Here is a 20,283-nt window from a genome sequence, read left to right as displayed (position 1 = left end):
CCCTAACGTTTCTGTTATGAGCTCTTATTGATCGCCATGGGCCTCGGAGGTGCCAAGCTGCACAAGTTATGTTGGCGTAGTTGCTCTCACAGCATGGACTGCACCAGTGGAAGAGATGCTCGTTCTTTTCTCTTTTCCTGGCAAAGCATCAACTTGGAGGGTAGGAGTGTAGAGCGAGCAAGCTCTCCATCTATCTTCTGCTACTGTAGGTATCATCTCAACGTCATGATGTGTGATGAGAGGCTGATGGTGATCAAGATTAGGCCTAGTTGTAGTGTAGCACACAGGACAATGACCAGATGAGCATTGGGCTGGTGGGGGCACTGGGAACCGGCCAAGGCGTAGGTAGTACAGCACTGCAATAAAGTCGGTGGTTAAGCTTTTTAATCTTGCTCCTCGGGGCTAGCAGCAGCAACGTAATGCTGTTCCTGGAGAGAGAGGGAGGGAGATAAAAGGCTCATTGTTCAAACTCTTGTACATGCCAGCGGCACACAAGCTCTTGATTAGCTCTGGCTGTGCGTGACAGTTTGTTTGCACCGCTGGAATTATGGGATTTAGTTGAGTTTTTTTTTATTGCGTTGTGATTGAGGGCTGTAATGGGACCATTCTGTGCATTGGCCTGTTTAATTGTTTTCAGCCTGTTCCCTGTTCAGAGTTCTCCAGACACTGCAGTAAAATGCTCTACCTGTGGTGGGGCTGTTGAGTGGATGGTTTTACAGTGGTAGTTTGTGAAACATTATGATCAAAACTTCCGCGTTTTGTTTGCGGTCGTTCATCACCAACAGAATTTGTGTTATTGACGCCCCTTTTCATTCAGTACATTTTATCTTGACACCCTTTTTTTGTTCAGTACGTTTATTCACTCATTTATTCAATCTCTATCCCTGTCACTCTCCCTGTGTCTGCAGGACAATGTGTTGAACATTATCAACCAGATCATGGATGAATGTATTCCTGGCGACAGAGCCAACAGAGACTTCTGTGTCAAGTTCCCAGAGGAGATTCGCCATGACAACCTGGCTGGACAGCTATGGTTTGGGGCTGAGGTACTGTACTGTATACCCTCCAGTATCATCTCACATAACATTAACAATACGTACTCTGCATGAATGTTAGTCTGCTTGACACTATAGGCATTCATCAGTTACAGTCATGTTTCCACAATGTAATGGTCAGCTGGATCATTGTATAACTCATTCCTTGTGTTAGCCACTTGTGCATAGACAAGTTTGTCTTGAAGAAAAATATACAATATTTGAATGAGACTACCCTGGATAAAAAAGGGTTAAATAACACAAGTCATTCCCTTCTCTCGCCATCTTTACGTGAAGTGTCTGGCTGCAGGCTCAATCATCATGAACAGGGAGATAGAGAGCATGGCCATGAGGCCTCTAGCCAAGGACCTGACCAGTAGTCTGGAGGAGGTCCGCAACATCACGCGAGACCAGGCCCTCAGAGACCTCAACTTCTACACAGACCGCATGAGGGACATGCTGCGCCACTTCGACAGCCTCTTTGCTGAGTTTGAGCTCAGGTAGCTACAGGACATCAGCATCTTACACTATTGGACATCATCAACATATTTGACTGTATGTATTTTAATGTATTTTTACATGATTCCCTCTGTCTGTCAGCTATGTATCAGCCATGGTGCCTGTGAAGTCTCCCAAAGAATACTATGTTCAGCAGGATGTGATTGTGCTCTTCTGTGAGACTGTGGAGAGGTGAGTTGTATGGGGGGGAGACAGAGAAAGAGAGACAAACCATGTCACGGGGAAAAGCCATGGGACTGTATGAAGGCTAGGTTTGAGTTTTTAGGTTTGTAACGTTGGAGTTGGTACTAAGATGACAGTCGAGTGGTTGTCCAATATTATTTCACAGCCTCACGGCTTTGTTGTGTTTGTCTCAGGGCACTCAAGCTGGGCTATCTCAGCCAAGATATGATCGATGACTATGAACCGGCTCTGATGTTTACAATCCCCAGACTAGCCATTGTGTGGTAAGTGTTGTTTTCTGTCTCCTCTTGTTCATCTTCTAGAACTCTCTGATACTAATAACATTTTATAATCCCCCTGTCTCTCCCTCAGTGGTCTGGTGGTGTATGGTGAAGGTCCACTCAACCTGGATAGGAAACCAGGGGACATGTCTGAGCTCTTCCGGCCCTTCCGCACTTTACTGAAGAAGATCAGGTACTGTTAAGAGGATGCATATATAGATTGTTCTCTGTATTTAATCATAGGTAGAAAATAGCTCTGAACCATCGCAACAATCTTGTGGACATAATTCGATTTTGCCGAACAGTCTAAAAATCATGGGCCAATATCATCCTCATTGCGTGATTATTTTAGGCTGGGCGTTTAAGTATCTTATTACGGTTGTGTTATTCCCATAGGGACCTGCTGCAGACCCTGTCAGAGGAGGAGTTGTTGACGCTGGAGCGGAGCCTCTGTATCTCTCAGGACGGGTTCCCCTTAGTCCCCGAGCTTCCCCCCACCCCAGCCCCCACCATTGCCCCAGACCCCCTCTCATCCAGCAGCCCCACCGGTGACATCCCGGAGGAGCCGACTGAGAGGGAGCAGCAGCAGCAAGAGGTGCTGTCTCTGTGCATCTCCCACATCCAGGATGTGGAGGACAGGGAGTGGGAGGAGGTGGAGAGGGGGGGAGAGGAGGAGCGGGGTAGTCTGTGTGAGGAGGCGGAGGAGGCGGACCAGGCCTGCTCCATGCAATATGATGAGGAGGAGATTGAACAGCTCAACATGATGGTGCACCGCGTGGGGGACGAGATGTTCACGCTGCTGTCCCCTCCCAGCCAGGGACAGTCCCCAGCCCACCGCCCCAACAAAGGGGGCTCTATCGGTAGCTCCAGCACCGAGGCCTCCCCCATCCGAGTGCTGGTGGGCCAGGGCAGGACAGGTCTCTACCACGAGGAAGAGGACAGAGTCTTCTTCATGGAGGACCTGGACGCAGGAGGGGACCTTGTGACCAGCAGTCGTCTAACCTCGCCTTCCAAAGCCCCTCAGCCCTCTTCTCCTCAGCCCAGCAGGCCTGGCCCCCTGACCGACTCATCCAGGAATGGATGGTCCACTGAAGCCCAGTCAGATCTGTCCCAGCATCCTCACAGCCAGCCCTCACAGTGCCACAGCACCAAGCGACCCGGCCCTGGCCGGGAGCCCCTGCCCTACACTAACGGCTGGGAGGTGGGCCTGGAGGGGGCGGAAACTGCTGAGGTCATCGCACACCGCATGGGAGGGATGAAGCTATCGGCCACCGTCATTTTCAACCCCCACTCCCCCAGCCTGACTGAGCTGGCTGTGGACAAGCTGCTCTTGCCCCGACAGCTCTCCTCCTCAGAGACAGAGCCATGCGCCCCCCTGGTGGCCACAAACTGCCTGCTCAACTCCTGTGTCTGCTGCGGCAGCTGTGAGGTCGGCCATGATGACACCCTCACCATGGACACCACAGGGCTGGGAATGAGCCTGGGGTTGGACAAACACTGCAAGCCCCACAGCTCTGTCATCCAGTCCTCTGCCTGCCACCTAGCTTCCTCAGGACACGACCTACATGGGAAAGGGGGGAACATGGGAAACTCTCCCCCCCAGCTGACGCCCCCCTCTCGCTGTTCCTCAGAGCCACCTCCGGGGGAGGAGGAAGGGGACCAGCGCTGTGACAAGTGCCTGGTGGTGGTGGCCCCGGGGCCTCAGCAGTGCCTGGGCCAGAACAGGAGCCCCATTGGGGTAAGGGGAACCCCAGAACCTTGTTCCCACCAGTGCAGGACAGTGAGGAGGCCTCAGGCCAGCGGGGGAAGGGACAGGACTGGGACCAGAGAGGCAGACAGTGAGTCCAAGGAAGAGATCAAGAAGAACACTAGGTATGAATATACAGAGCATTTGGAAAGTATTCAGACCCCTTGACTTTTTCCACATTTTGTTACGTTACAGCAATATTCTAAAATTGATTAAATAGTTTTCCCCCCTCAATCTATACACAATACCCCATAATGACAAAGAAAAAAATGTTTTTGGGACTTAAATATCACATTTGCATAAGTATTCAGATCCTTTACTCAGTACTTTGTTGAAGCACCTTTGGCAGCGATTACAGCCTCGAGTCTTCTCGGGTATGACGCTACCATCTTGGCACACCTGTATTTGGGGAGTTTCTACCATTTTTCTCTGCAGATCCTCTCAAGCTCTGTCAGGTTGGATGGGGAGCATCGCAGCACAGCTATTTTCAGGTCTCTCCAGAGATGTTAGGTTCTGGGCTCTGGCTGGGCCACTCAAGGATATTCAGAGACTTGTCCCGAAGCCACTCCTGCGTTGTCTTGGCTGTGTGCTTAAGGTCATTGTCCTGTTGGAAGGTGAACCTTAGCCACAGTCTGAGGTCCTGAACGCTCTGGAGCAGGTTTTCATCAAGGATCTCTCTGTACTTTGCTCTGTTCATCTTTTCCTCGATCCTGACTAGTCTCCCAGTCTCTGCCACTGAAAAACCCACAGCATGATGCTGCCACCACCATATTTCACCACAGGGATGGTGGCAGGTTTCCTCCAGACGTGATGCTTGGCATTCAGGCCAAAGAGTTCAATATTGGTTTCATCATACCAGAGAATTTTGTTTCTCATGAGTGTGCAAAGCTGTCATCAAGGCAAAGGGTGGCTACTTTGAAGTTTCTAAAATATATTTTGATTTGTTTGACACTTTTTTGGTTACTACATGATTCCATATGTGTTATTTCATAGTTTCGGTGTCTTCACTGTTATTCTACAATGTAGAAAATAGAAAGACCCTGGAATGAGTAGGTGTCCACATACAATTCCATTCAAAGTTAAGAAGCTATTTATTTTGATTACTTTTAATACATTTGCAAAATGTTTACATCTGTTTTTGCTTTGTCATTCTGGTGTATTGTGTGTAGATTGATAAGGGGGGAAAACAATTGAATCCATTTTAGAACAAAATGTGGACAAAGTCAAGGGGTCTGAATCCTTTCAGAATGCACTATGTGCTATACATGTGGTGTTTGGGTGATGTGTTATTAGGGCTCCACTTCATAGCATGTAGGCCTCAACAACAGTCATTTACATCTCTTTTGAAAGCAAACTTCCTCCACGTCTGGTCTCTGGCTAATTTAATCCACATCTTGTCATCCAGTTTTATGTTCTGTTTGCTATTTGCACTTTGCTTTATGCTACTTTTGTAGTGTAACTTTCACAGATCCTATTTTATATTGCCCATCTGTTATCAGTTTATATTTTATATTTAATTATTTAGCTTTTCCTCTTTTGTTATTCCCAGTTTTTTTCAGGACTCTCCTCTCAGCTCAGTCTCCAGTAGTGACTGTGAGAGTGTGTCTGTCACCACATGTAGTCTGTCCAGCAGTGCTTACACAGCCAGGTAACCGCTGACCCATTTGTGAGCGGCTGTATCTGTACTGTGTGTGTGTGTGTGTGTGTGTGTGTTTCTGTTTCATATGTTACAGATTATGGTCATATAAACCTTTCCCATCAACATCTCTATTTCACCCATTACTCACTTTGAGATTGAAATCAAACACAACCCCTATTGTACAATGCATATTCAGTACAGTACACTATGTTGATGAGCAGTGTTGTGTGTTGATAAGAATGACAATGAATGTGACTGTCCCTCCCCCTGCTCCTCTCTCCATTCTGTCTCCATCTCCCTTCACTGTATGTCTCCATCTCTCTTTCTCTCTCTCTGCCATGTGCGCTCCTCCTGTCTGCTCCAGCCCTGTCAGCAGTCTGACCACGAGCTCGGGGACGTCAGAGGATCTGGACCACCATGAAATCCAGCTGGCCCTGCAGGCTGCTAAGATGGCCGCCAGGAACAAGATCCGCTCGCGCTTCCACAGCAGCAGTGACCTCATCCACCGCCTCTTCGTCTGCATATCGGGTATGTCTCTCAATCAATCAATCAAATGTATTTATAGAGCCATTTTTACAACCGCAGTTGTCACAAAGTGCTTGTACAGAAACCGAGCCTAAAACCCCAGAGAGCAACTAATGCAGATGTAGCGGCACGGTGGCTAGGAAAAACTCCCTACAAAGTCAAGAATCTAGGAAGCAACCTAGATGGTAACCAGGCTTGCTCTTCTGGCTGTGCCCGGTGGAGATTATAAGAGTACGTGGCCAGTAAGGCCAGGTCGTTCTTCAAGATGTTCATAGAAGACAAGCGGGGTCAAATAATAATCACAGTGGTTGTACAGGGTGCAAGAGGTCAGCACCTCGGGAGTTAATGTCAGTTGGCTTTTCAGCTGATCATTTAGAGGTCGAGACAGTATGTGGGGGGGGGGGGTTCCATGGCCACAGGCAGAACAGCACGACCAGGTAACTGGGGACAGGAACAGGCAGGAGTCGTCAGGCCAGGTAGTCCTGAGGCATGGTCCTAGGCCTCAGGTTCTCTGGGGGGGGGGAGAGATGGGAGAATTAGAGCAAACCTATCTAAGATCACACAGGACAACAGATAAGACAGGAAAATTACACCATATATAACAGACTGACCCTAGTCCCCCGGCACAAAGACTATTGCAGCATAAATACAGGAGACAGACCGGGTGGGTCGGGGGACACTGGCCCCGTCCAAAGTTACCCCCGGACAAGGATAACCCCACCCACTTTGGCAAAGCACAGCCCCCACACCACTAGGGATATCAGCAGGCCAGTAACGTACTACCCTGAGACAAGGCCGAGTATAGCCCACAAAGATCTCCCCACCGCACAAGCCTGAGGACAGGAAGGATGGAAGAGCATGAGCAAGCCAGTGACTCGGCCCCGTAAAAGGGTCAGAGGCAGAGAATCCCAGTGGAGATAAGGGATCTGGCAAGGCAGAGACAGCAAGGGTGGTTCGTCACTCCAGTGCCTTGCCATTCACCTTCACGCTCCTGGGCCAGACTACACTCAATCATAGGACCTACTGAAGAGATGAGTCTTCAGTAACGACTTAAAGGTTGAGACCAGCTGTCTGCTTAGAAGGAGCCCTGCGTCTTGTGACTAGTGTACGTGTAGGTATGTACTGCAGAACCAAATCGGCGGAAGCCAGTGTAGGGAGGCTAGCACTGGGGTAATATGATATTTTTGGAGGTTCTAGTCAAGATTCTAGCAGCCGTATTTAGAGTAGAGGTCGACCGATTATGACTTTTCAACGCCGATACTGATTATCGGAGGACCAAAAAAAGCCCATACTGATTAATCTGCCATTTTTTTTAAACATTTATTTATTTTTAGTTATTTATTTATTTGTAATAATGACAATTACAACAATACTGAATGAACACTTATTTTAACTTAATATAATACATCAATCAAATCAATTTAGCCTCAAATAAATAATGAAACATGGTTCAATTTGGTTTAAATAATTCAAAAACAAAGTGTTGGAGAAGAAAGTAAAAGTGCAACATGTTAGCTTTTTTACATGGCACGTTTAAGTTCCTTGCTCTGAACATGAGAACATATGAAAGCTGGTGGTTCCTTTTAACATGAGTCTTCAATATTCCCTGGTAAGAAGTTTTAGGTTGTAGTTATTATAGGAATTATAGGACTATTTCTCTCTCTACGATTTGTATTTCATATACCTTTGACTATTGGATGTTCTTATAGGCACTTTAGTATTACCAGTGTAACAGTATAGCTTCCAGGAACACATCGACAACAGACACCCTCAAAGCATCGTTACCCATCACTCCACAAAAGCCGCGGCCCTTGCAGAGCAAGGGGAACAACTACTCCAAGTCTCAGAGCGAGTGACGTTTGAAACGCTATTAGCGCGCACCCCGCTAACTAGCTAGCCATTTCACATCGGTTACACCAACCTAATCTCGGGAGTTGATAGGCTTGAAGTCATAAACAGCGCAATGCTTGAAGCACTGCGAAGAGCTGCTGGCTGACGCACTAAAGTGCTGTTTGAATGAATGCTTACGAGCCTGCTGCTGCCTACCACCGCTCAGTCAGACTGCTCTATCAAATATCAAATCATAGACTTAATTATAACATAATAACACACAGAAATACGAGCCTTAGGTCATTTAATATGGTCAAATCCGGAAACTATCATTTCGAAAATAAAACGTTTATTCTTTCAGTGAAATACGGAACCGTTCCGTATTTTATCTAACGGGTGGCATCCATAAGTCTAAATATTCCTGTTACATTGCACAACCTTCAATGTTGTCATAATTACGTAAAATTCGGGCAAATTAGTTCGCAACGAGCCAGGCGGCCCAATCTGTTGCATATACCCTGACTCTGCGTGCAATGAACGCAAGAGAAGTGACACAATTTCCCTAGTTTAATATTGCCTGCTAACATGAATTTTTTTTAACTAAATATGCAGGTTTAAAAATATATACTTTTGTGTATTGATTTTAAGAAAGGCATTGATGTTTATGGTTAGGTACATTCGTGCAACGATTATGCTTTTTTCCGCAAATGCGCTTTTGTTAACCTGTTATGGCTGCAGCCCGACGTCAGCCCGACGCCGGTACACCTATGACAACATCCAGCTCAAGTGCACGGCGTGAAATTCAAAATCTATTTTTTTTAATATTTAACTTTCACACGTCCAATACAGCATTTGAAAGATAAACATCTTGTCAATCCAGCCAACATGTCCGATTTTTTTAAAATGTTTTACAGAGAAAACACCACATATTTATGTTAGCTCACCACCAAATAAAAAAGGACAGACATTTTTCACAGCACAAGTAGGATGCAAGTAGCATGCACAAGCCAACCTAACTAACCTAGAACCAACCTAAATAACCTAGAAAAAACTACCTCAGATGACAGTCCTATAACATGTTACACAATAAATCTATGTTTTGTTCAAAAAATGTGCATATTTTAGCTATAAATCAGTTTTACATTACTGCTACCATCATAGCTACAGTCAGAAATCGCACGGGAGTAGCCAGAGAAAATACAGACACCAACGTCAACTACTAATTACACATCATAAAACATTTCAGAGAAATATATGGTGGATAGCTAATGAAAGAGAAAGATCTTGTGAATATAGCCAATATTTCCGATTTTTGAAGTGTTTTACAGCGAAAACACAATATATCGTCATATTAGCTTACTACAATAGCTAACATCACAACAGCATTGACTCAAGGCAAACGGTAGCATAGCACAGTTCGACAGATATATGAAAAAGCATCCCAAATTGGGTCCTTATCTTTGTTGATCTTCCATCAGAATGTTCTCCAAGGGGTCCTTTGTTCAGAAATGTCTTTATTTCGATCCAGAACGAACAATTTCCCTCTTGAATTAGCAAGCACACTGGCAGTGCGACGCTAACCTCTCCATCTTGAAAAAATTATTGCGTCGCATCACGTCTAAAGTCCAGAATACATTTCAATAATATAATTAAACTATATTGAAATAACATACTTTAGGATGATATTGTGACATGTATCAAATAAAATCGAAGCCAGAGATCATATTCACCTTTACAGAGTGTTTTCCAGGAGCCGAGTCCAGGTCCTACTTCGCGCCCAGAAAGAAAAATAAACTGCGCAACACTCACTCCAAGAGGTTGTGTTCAAATACAGGACGAGATAATCAAGTGATTTCTTCTCTCACTTCCGCATGACACCCAGAGGAAGGCGTATGACGTGTTTCTACAGTCCTAAGTGACATGCCCTTTTATAGACAAGGGCTTGAAGAGCGACATCGATTTTGGAAATCTCACTTCCGGATAGGAAATGGTCTGTAAAAATAGTTCTGTTCCACTTAGAAATAATTAAAACGGTTTTAGAAACTAGAGACTGTTTTCTATCCAATAGTAATAATAATATGCATATTGTAAGAGCAAAAATTGATTGAGGCCGTTTGAAAATTTGCACATATTTTCCAGTTTTTCAATACGCCCCCTGCAGCCATAACAAGTTAAATCATCCCCCGTTTGGCGAAGTTGGCTGTCTTTGTTAGGAAGTAATAGTCTCCACAGTTCGCAACGAGCCAGGCGGCCCAAACTGCTGCATATACCCTGACTCTGTTGCACAGAACGCAAGAGAAGTGACACAATTTCCCTAGTTAAAAGAAATTCATGTTAGCAGGCAATATTAACTAAATATGCAGGTTTAAAAATATATACTTGTGTATTGATTTTAAGAAAGGCGTTGATGTTTATGGTTAGGTACACATTGGTGCAACGACAGTGCTTTTTTCGCGAATGCGCTTGTTAAATCACCCGTTTGATGAAGTAGGCTGTGATTCAATGATAAATTTACAGGCACCACATCGATTATATGCAACGCAGGACAAGCTAGATAAACTAGTAATATCATCAACCATGTGTAGTTAACTAGTGACTATGTTTACATTTACATTTTAGTCATTTAGCAGACGCTCTTATCCAGAGCGACTTACAGTAGAGTGCATACATTTTATAACAATTATTATTATTATTTTTTTTTTACATACTGAGACAAGGATATCCCTACCGGCCAAACCCTCCCTACCGGCCAAACCCTCCCTAACCCGGACGACGCTATGCCAATTGTGCGTCGCCCCACGGATCTCCCGGTTTTATTTCGGCCATGTTATGTAAAGATTAATTGTTTTTAATAAGAAACGTTTAATGCTAGCTAGCACCTTACCTTGGCTCCTTGCTGCACTCACATAACAGGTAGTCAGCCTGCCACGCAGTCTCCTCGTGGAGTGCAATGTAATCGGCCATGATCGGTGTCCAAAAATACCGATTTGTTATAAACTTGAAATCGGCCCTAATTAATCGGCCATTCCGATTGATCGGTCGACCTCTAATTTAGAACTAGCTGAAGGTTTAGTGCCTTATCCGAAGAGTAGAGCATTGCAGTAGTCTAATCTTGAAGTTACAAAAGCATTGATTAGCGTTTCTGCATCAAAGTTGGACAAAAAGTTTCAGAATTTTCAACTGTTACGAAGACGACATGCGAAGCTGGTCATAAAATATTTTTTATATGTTCATTGAAGTAGAGATCAGGGTCCAGAGTAACGCTGAGGTCCTTCAGTTTTATTTGAGACGACAGTACAACCCTCAAGATTAATTGTCAGATTTGACAGCATATCTTTGTTTCTTGGGACCTAGAACTAGCATCTCTGTTTTGTCCGAGTTTAAAAGTAGTACATTTGCTGCTATTCACTTCCTCTTATCTGAAACACACGCTTCAAGGGCAGGCAATTTTGGGATTTCACCATGTTACATCTAAAGGTACATCTTGTGTGTCGTCTGCATAACAGGGAAAGTTGACATTGTGTTTCTCAATGACATCACCAAGAGGCTGCATATATAGAGAAAACAATAGGGATCCTAGAACGGATAGTGGTCTCGCTCCAAGGGTATAGCTGTAGTTTGATGGGGTAAATCAGTCTACATGTTGCTCATGTCTTTGTTTATTTTGTTATTAATACTTTGACACCAAAATAAAATGAAAATGTACTTTTATTACTTTACTGATCTGTACTCCAAACACCCTCCAACGGCTTTACACTGTATTCCACAATGCACTAGCCTACTTGGCTTTTCTCTTTTCTCATATGCACCACAGTTGCACCCGGTATCCTGTTTATGCCTAGCTTGCACGCCTCCAGTTCCAGTGGCATGCATTGAAACGTGTGGCTTTCTTTTGCAAAATAACTATGAATTAATGGACTTATTTATTCACCATCACATTAAGGTGTAGGGCATTCAATGTATTACATGGAAGAATAGCAGGTCTAATTTGCTCCAGAGAAGTAGCTCATTGTTCCCTTGTTGGCGCAAACACTAGCCTAGCGTCTAAGTAACGAAAGTTAGCTAGCTATCAAGCTAGCCAGGTTTTCTTAGCAGCTTGTACACACCCCACAGCCCATTCAGCTAGAATTACAGATTGTCCCGGTAGTGACTGTTTTGAATCGCTGCTGTTTCCGTCTGCCTTGTGAGCTGCCCTTTCTGGAACTGAGAGGAGTAACAGAGTAGCCCACGTTACTACCATAACAAAGACCAAAGCCGGTGGGAGTACCGTTGAGGACAAAAATTGTTCTACAAGCAGTTCTTACAACAAAAAGAAACTGGCTTCAAGTTTTGTCCAAATACTGGTGGTCAGTCCATTCTTTTATTAGTTATCTGACCAGAGATGTCCAGGACCTGAAGAACAGTTAGCAGTTCTCCCAGTGTCAGCTCGATGAGTTTAAAGAGGAGAACAGCAAGATGACCGCAATCTGTAAGGCATTGAGAGAGGACATCAGTTGTGTATGTGAATCCATGATAACAATGACGGAGAAATCTGATTATCTTGAGGGAGAATCAAGGCGGAACAATATTGTTGGGGACGGAATTGCAAAATCTCCACACGAAACCTGGACGGCGTTTGAGGACAACGAGGACTATCCTGAAGCTGTGCGCCAGAAGAGGAAAGAACTTATCCCAGCCATGAAAGCTGCCAAAGCGCGTGGGGACATTGCTTACATCCACTGTGACAGTCTCATTGTCCAGCCTCCCTCCCAAAAGCCTGGAAGGGATGAGAGCCAAGCATGTTGTTTCGTAGCTTCAACCCCCCCCCCCCCTCAGCACACACACAATTACACACACAAACTGATTGATGGAATGCTGTTTTATTTTTTGCTTTGTTTGTTCTTTTCCATTTTTATTTTTATTTCTGATAAACTACCCAGGAAAGGGCTAAAAATGGTCCACCACCCAAAGGACATCCAGCCAACTTGACACAACTGTTCGAAGCATTGGAATCAACATGGGCCAGCATCCCTGTGGAGTGCTTTCGACACATTGTGGAGTCAATGCCCCGACGATTTGAGGCTGTTCTGAGGGCAAAAGGAGGTGCAAATCAATATTAGGAAGCTGTTCCTAATGTTTTGTACACTCAGCGTATGTGTAGATTTAGAAATAATGTTCATGAAATCATTAACTTGATAACATCAGATAACATTCATATATTAGCCACTTCTGAGACTCACTTAGATAATTCCTTTCATGATACAGCAGTAGCAATTCAAGGATATAATATCTACAGAAGAGACAGGAATGCCTATGGGGAGGTGTTGCTGTATATATTCAGAGCCATATCCCTGCAATGCTTAGACAAGATCTCATGTCAAGTGTTATTAAAGCGTTGTGGTTGCAGGTTCACCAGTCTCATCTAAAGCCTATTATTTTACAATGTTGCTATAGGCCACCAAGTGCTAACAGTCAGTACCTAAATAATGTCTGTGTGTACAATGCTTAATAGTGTATATGATGTAAACTGAGAGGTCTACTTTCTTGGGGACCTGAATATTGACTGGTTTTCATCAAGATGGCCGCTCATCATGCTGGCCGCTCAAGATTACTAATCTGGTTCAGGTTATTAATCAACCTATCAGGGTGTTTACAAACGCTACTTGAGTTATATCATCCACATGTATTGATCATATTTGTATTAATACTGTAGAACTTTGTTCTGAAGCTGTATCCGTACCCAGTGGATGCAGGGATCATAATATAGTGGTTGTATCCAGGAAAGCCCAGGTTCTTAAAGCTGGGCCTAAAATACTGTGTAAGAGATCATATAAAATATTTAGCTATGTGGATTATAAACTCAGCAAAAAAAGAAACATCCCTTTTTCAGGACCCTGTCTTTCAAAGATAATTAATAAAAATCCAACTTCACAGATCTTCATTGTAAAGGGTTTAAACACTGTTTCCCATGCTTGTCCAATGAACCATAAACAATTAATGAACATACACCTGTGGAACGGTTGTTTAGACACTAACAGCTTACAGACGGTAGGCAATTAAGGTCACAGTTATGAGAACTTAGGCCTTTCTACTGACTCTAAAATAAACACCAAAAGAAAGATGCCCAGGGTCCCTGCTCATCTGCGTGAAAGTGCCTTAGGAGGCATGAGGACTGCAGATGTGGCCAGGGCAATAAATTGCAATGTCCGTACTGTGAGATGCCTAAGACAGCGCGACAGGGAGACGGGACGGACAGCTGATCGTCCTCGCAGTGGCAGACCACATGTAACAACACCTGCACAGGATCGGTACATCCGAACATCACACCTCTGGGACAGGTACAGGATGGCAACAACAACTGCCCGAGTTACACCAGGAACGCACAATCCCTCCATCAGTGCTCAGACTGTCTGCAATAGGCTGAGAGAGGCTGGACTGAGGGCTTTTAGGCCTGTTGTAAGGCAGGTCCTCACCAGACATCACTGGCAACAACGTCGACTATGGGCAAAAAACCCACAGTTGCTGGACCAGACAGGACTGGCAAAAAGTGCTCTTCACTGACGAGTCGCGGTTTTGTCTCACCAGGGGTGATGGTCGGATTCGCTTTTATCTTCGAAGGAATGAGCGTTTCACTAAGGCCTGTACTCTGGAGCGGGATCGATTTGGAGGTGGAGGGTCCATCATAGTCTGGGGCGGTGTGTCACAGCATCATCGGACTGTGCCTGCAATGACAACAAGCTATCTCAACTCTGTGCATTACAGGGAAGACCTCCTCCCTCATGTGGTACCCTTCCTGCAGGCTCATCCTGACATGACCCTCCAGCATGACAATGCTACCAGCCATACTGCTCGTTCGGTGCGTGATTTCCTGCAAGACAGGAATGTCAGTGTTCTGCCATGGCCAGCGAAGAGCCCGGATCTCAATCCCATTGAGCACGTCTGGGACCTGTTGGATCGGAGGGTGTGGGCTAGGGCCATTCCCCCCAGAAATGTCCAGGAACTTGCAGGTGCCTTGGTGGAAGAGTGGGGTAACATCTCACATCAAGAACTGGCAAATCTGGTGCAGTCCATGAGGAGGAGATGCACTGCAGTTCTTAATGCAGCTGGTGGCCACACCAAATACTGTTTCTTTTGATTTTGACCCCCCTCCTCCTTGTTCAGGGACACATTATTTCATTTCTGTTAGTCACATGTATATGGAACTTGTTCAGTTTGTCTCAGTTTTTGAATCTTGTTATGTTCATACAAATATTTACACATGTTAAGTTTGCTGAAAATAAATGAAGTTGAGAGGACGTTTCTTTTTTTGCTGCGTTTATATATTTTTGTTGGTCTGTGATTGATAAGGAGCATCCAGACACTGCACGTGATTAATTTATGAAATTGCTTCTTCTAATTATTGATAAACATGCACCTGTTAAAGTGACTGTTTGAACTGGTAAGGCTCCATGGATTGATGAGGAATTGAAAAACTGTATGGTTGGAAGAGATGGGGCAAAAGGAGTGGCTAATAAGTCTGGCTGCACATCTGACTTATGTGACTAAATTCAACGAAAAGAAGTAACTGTTATGAAGGCAAGGTCAATGATATAAAGAATGATGGGGGAAAAGTACTTGAAATGATGGGCAGTAAGACAAATTCAACTCCAATGGTCATCAAATCAGAAAGCTTATTCATGACAAAACCACTTGATGTTGCCAATTTTTTTTAATGATTGCTCTATTGGCAAAGTGGGCAAACTTAAGCAGGAAATGCCAACAACGAACTGTGCGGCATCCTATTCATGTATAAAAAAACAGATAATGAAAAAAAGCGTAAGTTTGAATTTTGTAAAGTTAGTGTGGGAGAGGTGGAAAAAGTATAGCTCAATAATGACAAACCTGCTGACATTGACAACTTAGATGGAAAGCTACTGAGGATGGTAGCTGACTCTATAGCCACTCCTACAGTATATTATGTCATAACTTTGATCTGAGCCTAGAGGAAAGTGTTTGTCCTCAGGCCTGGAGGGAAGCAAAAGTAATTTCGCTTCCCAAGAATGGGTAGTGGCCTTTACTGGTTCTAACAGCCAACCTATCAGCTTGCTGCCGGCTCTTAGCAAACTGTTGGAATTTTTTTTGACTGAAAACAGACTTTCGGCATGCTTATAGAGAAAAGGGCACTCAACATGTATTGCACTGACAGAAATGACAAAGAAATTTATAATAAGAAAATTGTGGGAGCTGTACTAGTAGATATCAGTGCAGCCTTTATTATTGACCATAACCTGTTTGAAAAAAACGTGTTATGGCTCTTTAACCCCTGCCATATTGTGGATTCAGAGCTATCTATCTAATAGAAGAGGGTTTTCTTTAATGGAAGCTTCTCTAATGTTAAACATGTGAAGTCAAAAATCTAATTGTATTTGTCACATGCGCTGAATACAACAGATCTTACAGTGAAATGCTTACTTACAAGCCCTTAACCAACAATGCAGTTTTAAGAAAAATAAGTGTTAAAGTATTTACTAAAACTGAAAAAAAGAAAATGGAACAACAAATAATAAAGAGCAACAATAAAATAAGAGTAATGAGGCTATATACAGGGGGTACCAGTACAGAGTCAATGTGCGGGGGTACAGGTTAGAGGTAATTAAAGTAATATGTACATGTAGGTAAAGTGACAATGAATAGATAATAAACAGAGTGGCAGCAGTGTAAAAATTGGGTTGGGGGGGGCTCAATGCAATTAGTCCAGGTAGCCATTTGATTAGCTGTTCAGGAGTCTTATGGCTTGGGGGTAGAAGCTGTTAAGAAGCCTTTTGGACCTAGACTTGACGCTCCGGTACCGCTTACTGTGCGGTAGCAGAGAGAACAGTCTGTCTAGGGTGACTGGAGTCATTGGGAATTTTTAGGGCCTTCCTCTGACATTGCCTGGTATAGAGGTCCTGGGTGGCAGGAAGCTTGGCTCCAGTGATGTACTGGGCCGTACGCACTACCCTTTGTAGTGCCTTGCGGTCGGAGGCCGAGCAGTTGCCATACCAGGCAGTGATGCAACCAGTCAGGATGCTCTCGATAGTGCAGCTGTAGAACCTTTTGAGGATCTGGGGACCCATGCCAAATCTTTTCAGTCTCCTGAGGGGGAATAGGTTTTGTCGTGCCCTCTTCACGACTGTCTTGGTGTGTTTTTGGACCATGATAGTTCGTTGGTGATGTGGACACCAAGGAACCTGCTCTCAACCTGCTCCACTACAGCCCCATCAATGAGAATGGGGGCGTGCTCTGCCCTCCTTTTCCTGTAGTCCACAGTCATCTCCTTTGTCTTGATCACGTTGAGGGAGAGGTTGTTATCTGATCTCCCTATAGGCTGTCTCATCGTTGTCGGTGATCAGGACTACCACTATTTTTGTCATCCGCAGAATTAATGGTGGTGTTGGAGTCGTGCTTGGCCATACAGTCATGGGTGAACAGGAAGTACAGGAGGGGACTGAGCACACACCCCTGAGGGGCCCCCATGTTGAGGATCAGCGTGGCAGATGTGTTGTTACCTATCCTTACCACCTGGGGGGTGGCCTGTCAGGACGTCCAGAATCCAGTTGCAGAGGGAGGTGTTTAGTCCCAGGCTCCTTAGCTTAGTGATGAGCTTTGAGGGCGCTATGGTGTTGAACACTGAGCTGTAGTCAATGAATAGCTTTTTCACGTAGGTGTTCCTTTTGTCCAGGTGGGAAAGGGCCGTGTGGAGTGCAATAGAGATTGCATCATTGTGGATCTGTTGGGGCGGTATGCAAAATGTAGTTGGTCTAGGGTTTCTGGGATAATGGTGTTGTGAGCCATGACCAGCCTTTCAAAGCGCTTCATGGCTACAGACGTGAGTGCTATGGGTCGGTAGTCATTTAGGCAGGTTTTCTTTGACAAAGGAACTGTGGTGGTCTGCTTGAAACATGTTGGTATTACAGACTCGGTCAGGGACAGGTTGAAAATGTCAGTGAAGACACTTGCCAGTTGGTCAACGCATGCTCAGAGACACGTCCTGGTAATCCATCTGGCCCTGTGGCCTTGTGAATGTTGACCTGTTTAAAGGTCTTACTCGCATCGGCTAAGGAGAGCGTTATCACACTGTCATCCGGAACAGCTGATGCTCTCATGCATGCTTCAGTGTTGCTTGCCTCGACGCGAGCATATAAGTAATTTAGCTCGTCTGGTAGGCTCGTGTCACTGGGGAGCTCGCGGCTGTGCTTCCCTTTGTAGTCCGTAATAGGTTGCAAGCCCTGCCACATCCAACATGTGTCGGAGCCGGTGTAGTAGGATTCAATCTTAGTCCTGTATTGACGCTTTGCCTGTTTGATGGTTCGTTGGAGGGCATAGCGGGATATCTTATAAGCTTCCGGGTTAGAGTCCCGCACCTTGAAAGTGGCAGCTCTACCCTTTAGCTCAGTGCGGATGTTGCCTGTAATCCATGGCTTCTGGTTGGGGATGTACGTACGGTCACTGTGGGGATCATCAATGCACTTATTGATGAACCCAGTGACTGATGTGGTGTACTCCTCAATGCCGTCGGAAGAATCCCAGAACATATTCTAGTCTGTGCTAGCAAAACAGTCCTGTAGCTTAGCATCTGCGTCATCTGACCACTTCCGTATTGAATGAGTCACTGGTACTTCCTGCTATAGTTTTTGCTTGTAAGCAGGAATTAGGAGGATAGAGTTATGGTCAGATTTGCCAAAATGGAGGGTGAGGGAGAGCTTGGTACGTGTCTGAGTGTGGAGTAAAGGTGGTCTAGAGTTTTGTTTTTTTCTTCTTTTGGTTGCACATGTAACATGCTGGTAGAAATTAGGTCGAATGGATTTAAGTTTCCTTTCATTAGGGTCCCCGGTTTTCTTGTTTGCTTATGGCCTTATACAGCTCGGTGAGTGCGGTCTTAGTGCCAGCATCGGTTTGTGGTGGTAAATAGACAGCTACGAAAAAAACTCTCTTGATAAATAGTGTGGTCTACAGCTTATCATGAGATTCTCTACTTCAGGCAAGCAAAACCTTGAGCGTTCCTTAGATTTTGTGCACCAGCTGTTATTGACAATTAGACACAGAATGCCACCCCTTGTCTTACCGGAGGCAGCTGTTCTATCTTGCCGATGAACGGAAAACCCAGCTGTTATCCATGTCGTCGTTCAGCCACGACTCGGTGAAACATGAGATATTACAGTTTTTAATGTCCCGTTGGTAGGATAGTGTTGATCGGAGCTCATCCAGTTTGCTATCCAATGATTGCATGTTGGCTAATAGGACTGATGGTAGAGTTGGATTACCCACTCGCCGTCGGATCCTTACAAGACATCCCAACCTACGTCCCCAATATCTCCTTCTCTTTCTCATGCGAATCAGAGATTTGGGCCTTGTTGGGTGTCTGAAGTAAATCCTTTGCGCCCGACTCGTTAAAGAAAAGATCTTTGTCCAGTACGAGGTGAGTAATCGCTGTCCTGATATCCAGAAGGTATTTTCGGTCATAAGAGACGGTGGCAGAAACGTTATGTACATAATAAATTACAAATAATCCCAAAAAAACGCACACAATAGCATGATTGGTTAGGAGCCCGTAAAACAGCAGGCATCTCCTCCAACACCGTTGTTCATTGTGTGGTGTATCACAGGACAGCTCCCTTCTACTCTTTTCTATTTTTACCAATGACCTACCACTGGCATTTAACAAAGCCTATATGTCCATGTATGATGGTGGTTCAACCCTATACAAATCAGCAACCACAGCTTGTGAAATCACTGCAAGCCTAAACAAAGAGTTGCAGTCAGTTAGAATGGGTGGCCAGTAATAAACTGGTCCTGAACATCTCTAAAATTAAGATTGTATATGGTACAAATCATTCCCTAAGTTCTAGACCTCAGCTGAATCTGGTAATGAATGGTGTGACTGTTGCGCAAGTTGAGGAGACTAAATTACTTGGCGTTACCTTAGATTGTAAACTTATGGTCAAAACATATTGATTCAGTGGTTGTAAAGATGGGGAGGTCTGTCTGTAATAAAGAGATTCTCTGCTTTTTTGACACCATACTCCACAAAGCAAGTCCTGCAGGCTCTAGTTTTATCCTATCTTGATTATTGTCCAGTCATACTAGAAGGACGTAGTTAAGCTGCAGCTGGCCCAGAACAGAGTGGCACGTTTTGCTCTTCATTGTAATCAGAGGGCAAATATCCAGTTTCTCTTGGCTAAGAGTTGAGAAACGATTGACTGCATCGCTTCTTGTTTTTATAAGAAACAATGTGTTGGAAATTCCAAATTGTTCGTAGAGTAACTTACACACAGCACTGATGCACACACTTACCCCAACAGACATGCCACCAAGGGTCTTTTCACAGTCCCCAGGTCAAATTCAAGGAAACGTACAGTATTATACAGAGCCATGATTTCATCTCATATAGCGCAAGTGAACAGGAAACCTGGTTTAAAAAAACAAATAAAGCAACACCTCTCCCCAATGTGACGTATTTGTAACTGATAGACACACACACACACACACCCACTACATGTTAATGTTTTTAAATGTATGTGAATTGTAAAGTCTTTTGTCATTAATGTA

The 20,283-nt window shown here is 44.6% G+C and overlaps 1 protein-coding gene across 3 annotated transcripts in view; it reads left to right on the top strand.

Moving 5' to 3' along the window:
* Positions 1-20,283, top strand: part of zfyve28 (zinc finger, FYVE domain containing 28) — a 56,489-nt gene that overhangs the window by 33,178 nt on the left and 3,028 nt on the right. For 2 of the 3 annotated variants that reach the window (XM_071365935.1, XM_071365938.1), the window contains exons 3-10: positions 909-1,046; positions 1,332-1,534; positions 1,635-1,724; positions 1,910-1,999; positions 2,088-2,189; positions 2,393-3,868; positions 5,293-5,391; positions 5,747-5,910. In XM_071365935.1, the coding sequence (XP_071222036.1) occupies positions 909-1,046; positions 1,332-1,534; positions 1,635-1,724; positions 1,910-1,999; positions 2,088-2,189; positions 2,393-3,868; positions 5,293-5,391; positions 5,747-5,910 (2,362 nt within the window). The remainder of the gene's footprint in view (positions 1-908; positions 1,047-1,331; positions 1,535-1,634; positions 1,725-1,909; positions 2,000-2,087; positions 2,190-2,392; positions 3,869-5,292; positions 5,392-5,746; positions 5,911-20,283) is intronic. The other variant, XM_071365936.1, reaches the window with a different exon arrangement.

This window comes from Salvelinus alpinus, chromosome 25 (genome assembly GCF_045679555.1).
Source record: "Salvelinus alpinus chromosome 25, SLU_Salpinus.1, whole genome shotgun sequence".
NCBI classification, from domain to species: domain Eukaryota; kingdom Metazoa; phylum Chordata; class Actinopteri; order Salmoniformes; family Salmonidae; genus Salvelinus; species Salvelinus alpinus.
The sequence above is the reverse complement of the archived record's forward strand: the minus strand, read 5'-3'. Positions and strand labels throughout refer to the sequence as shown.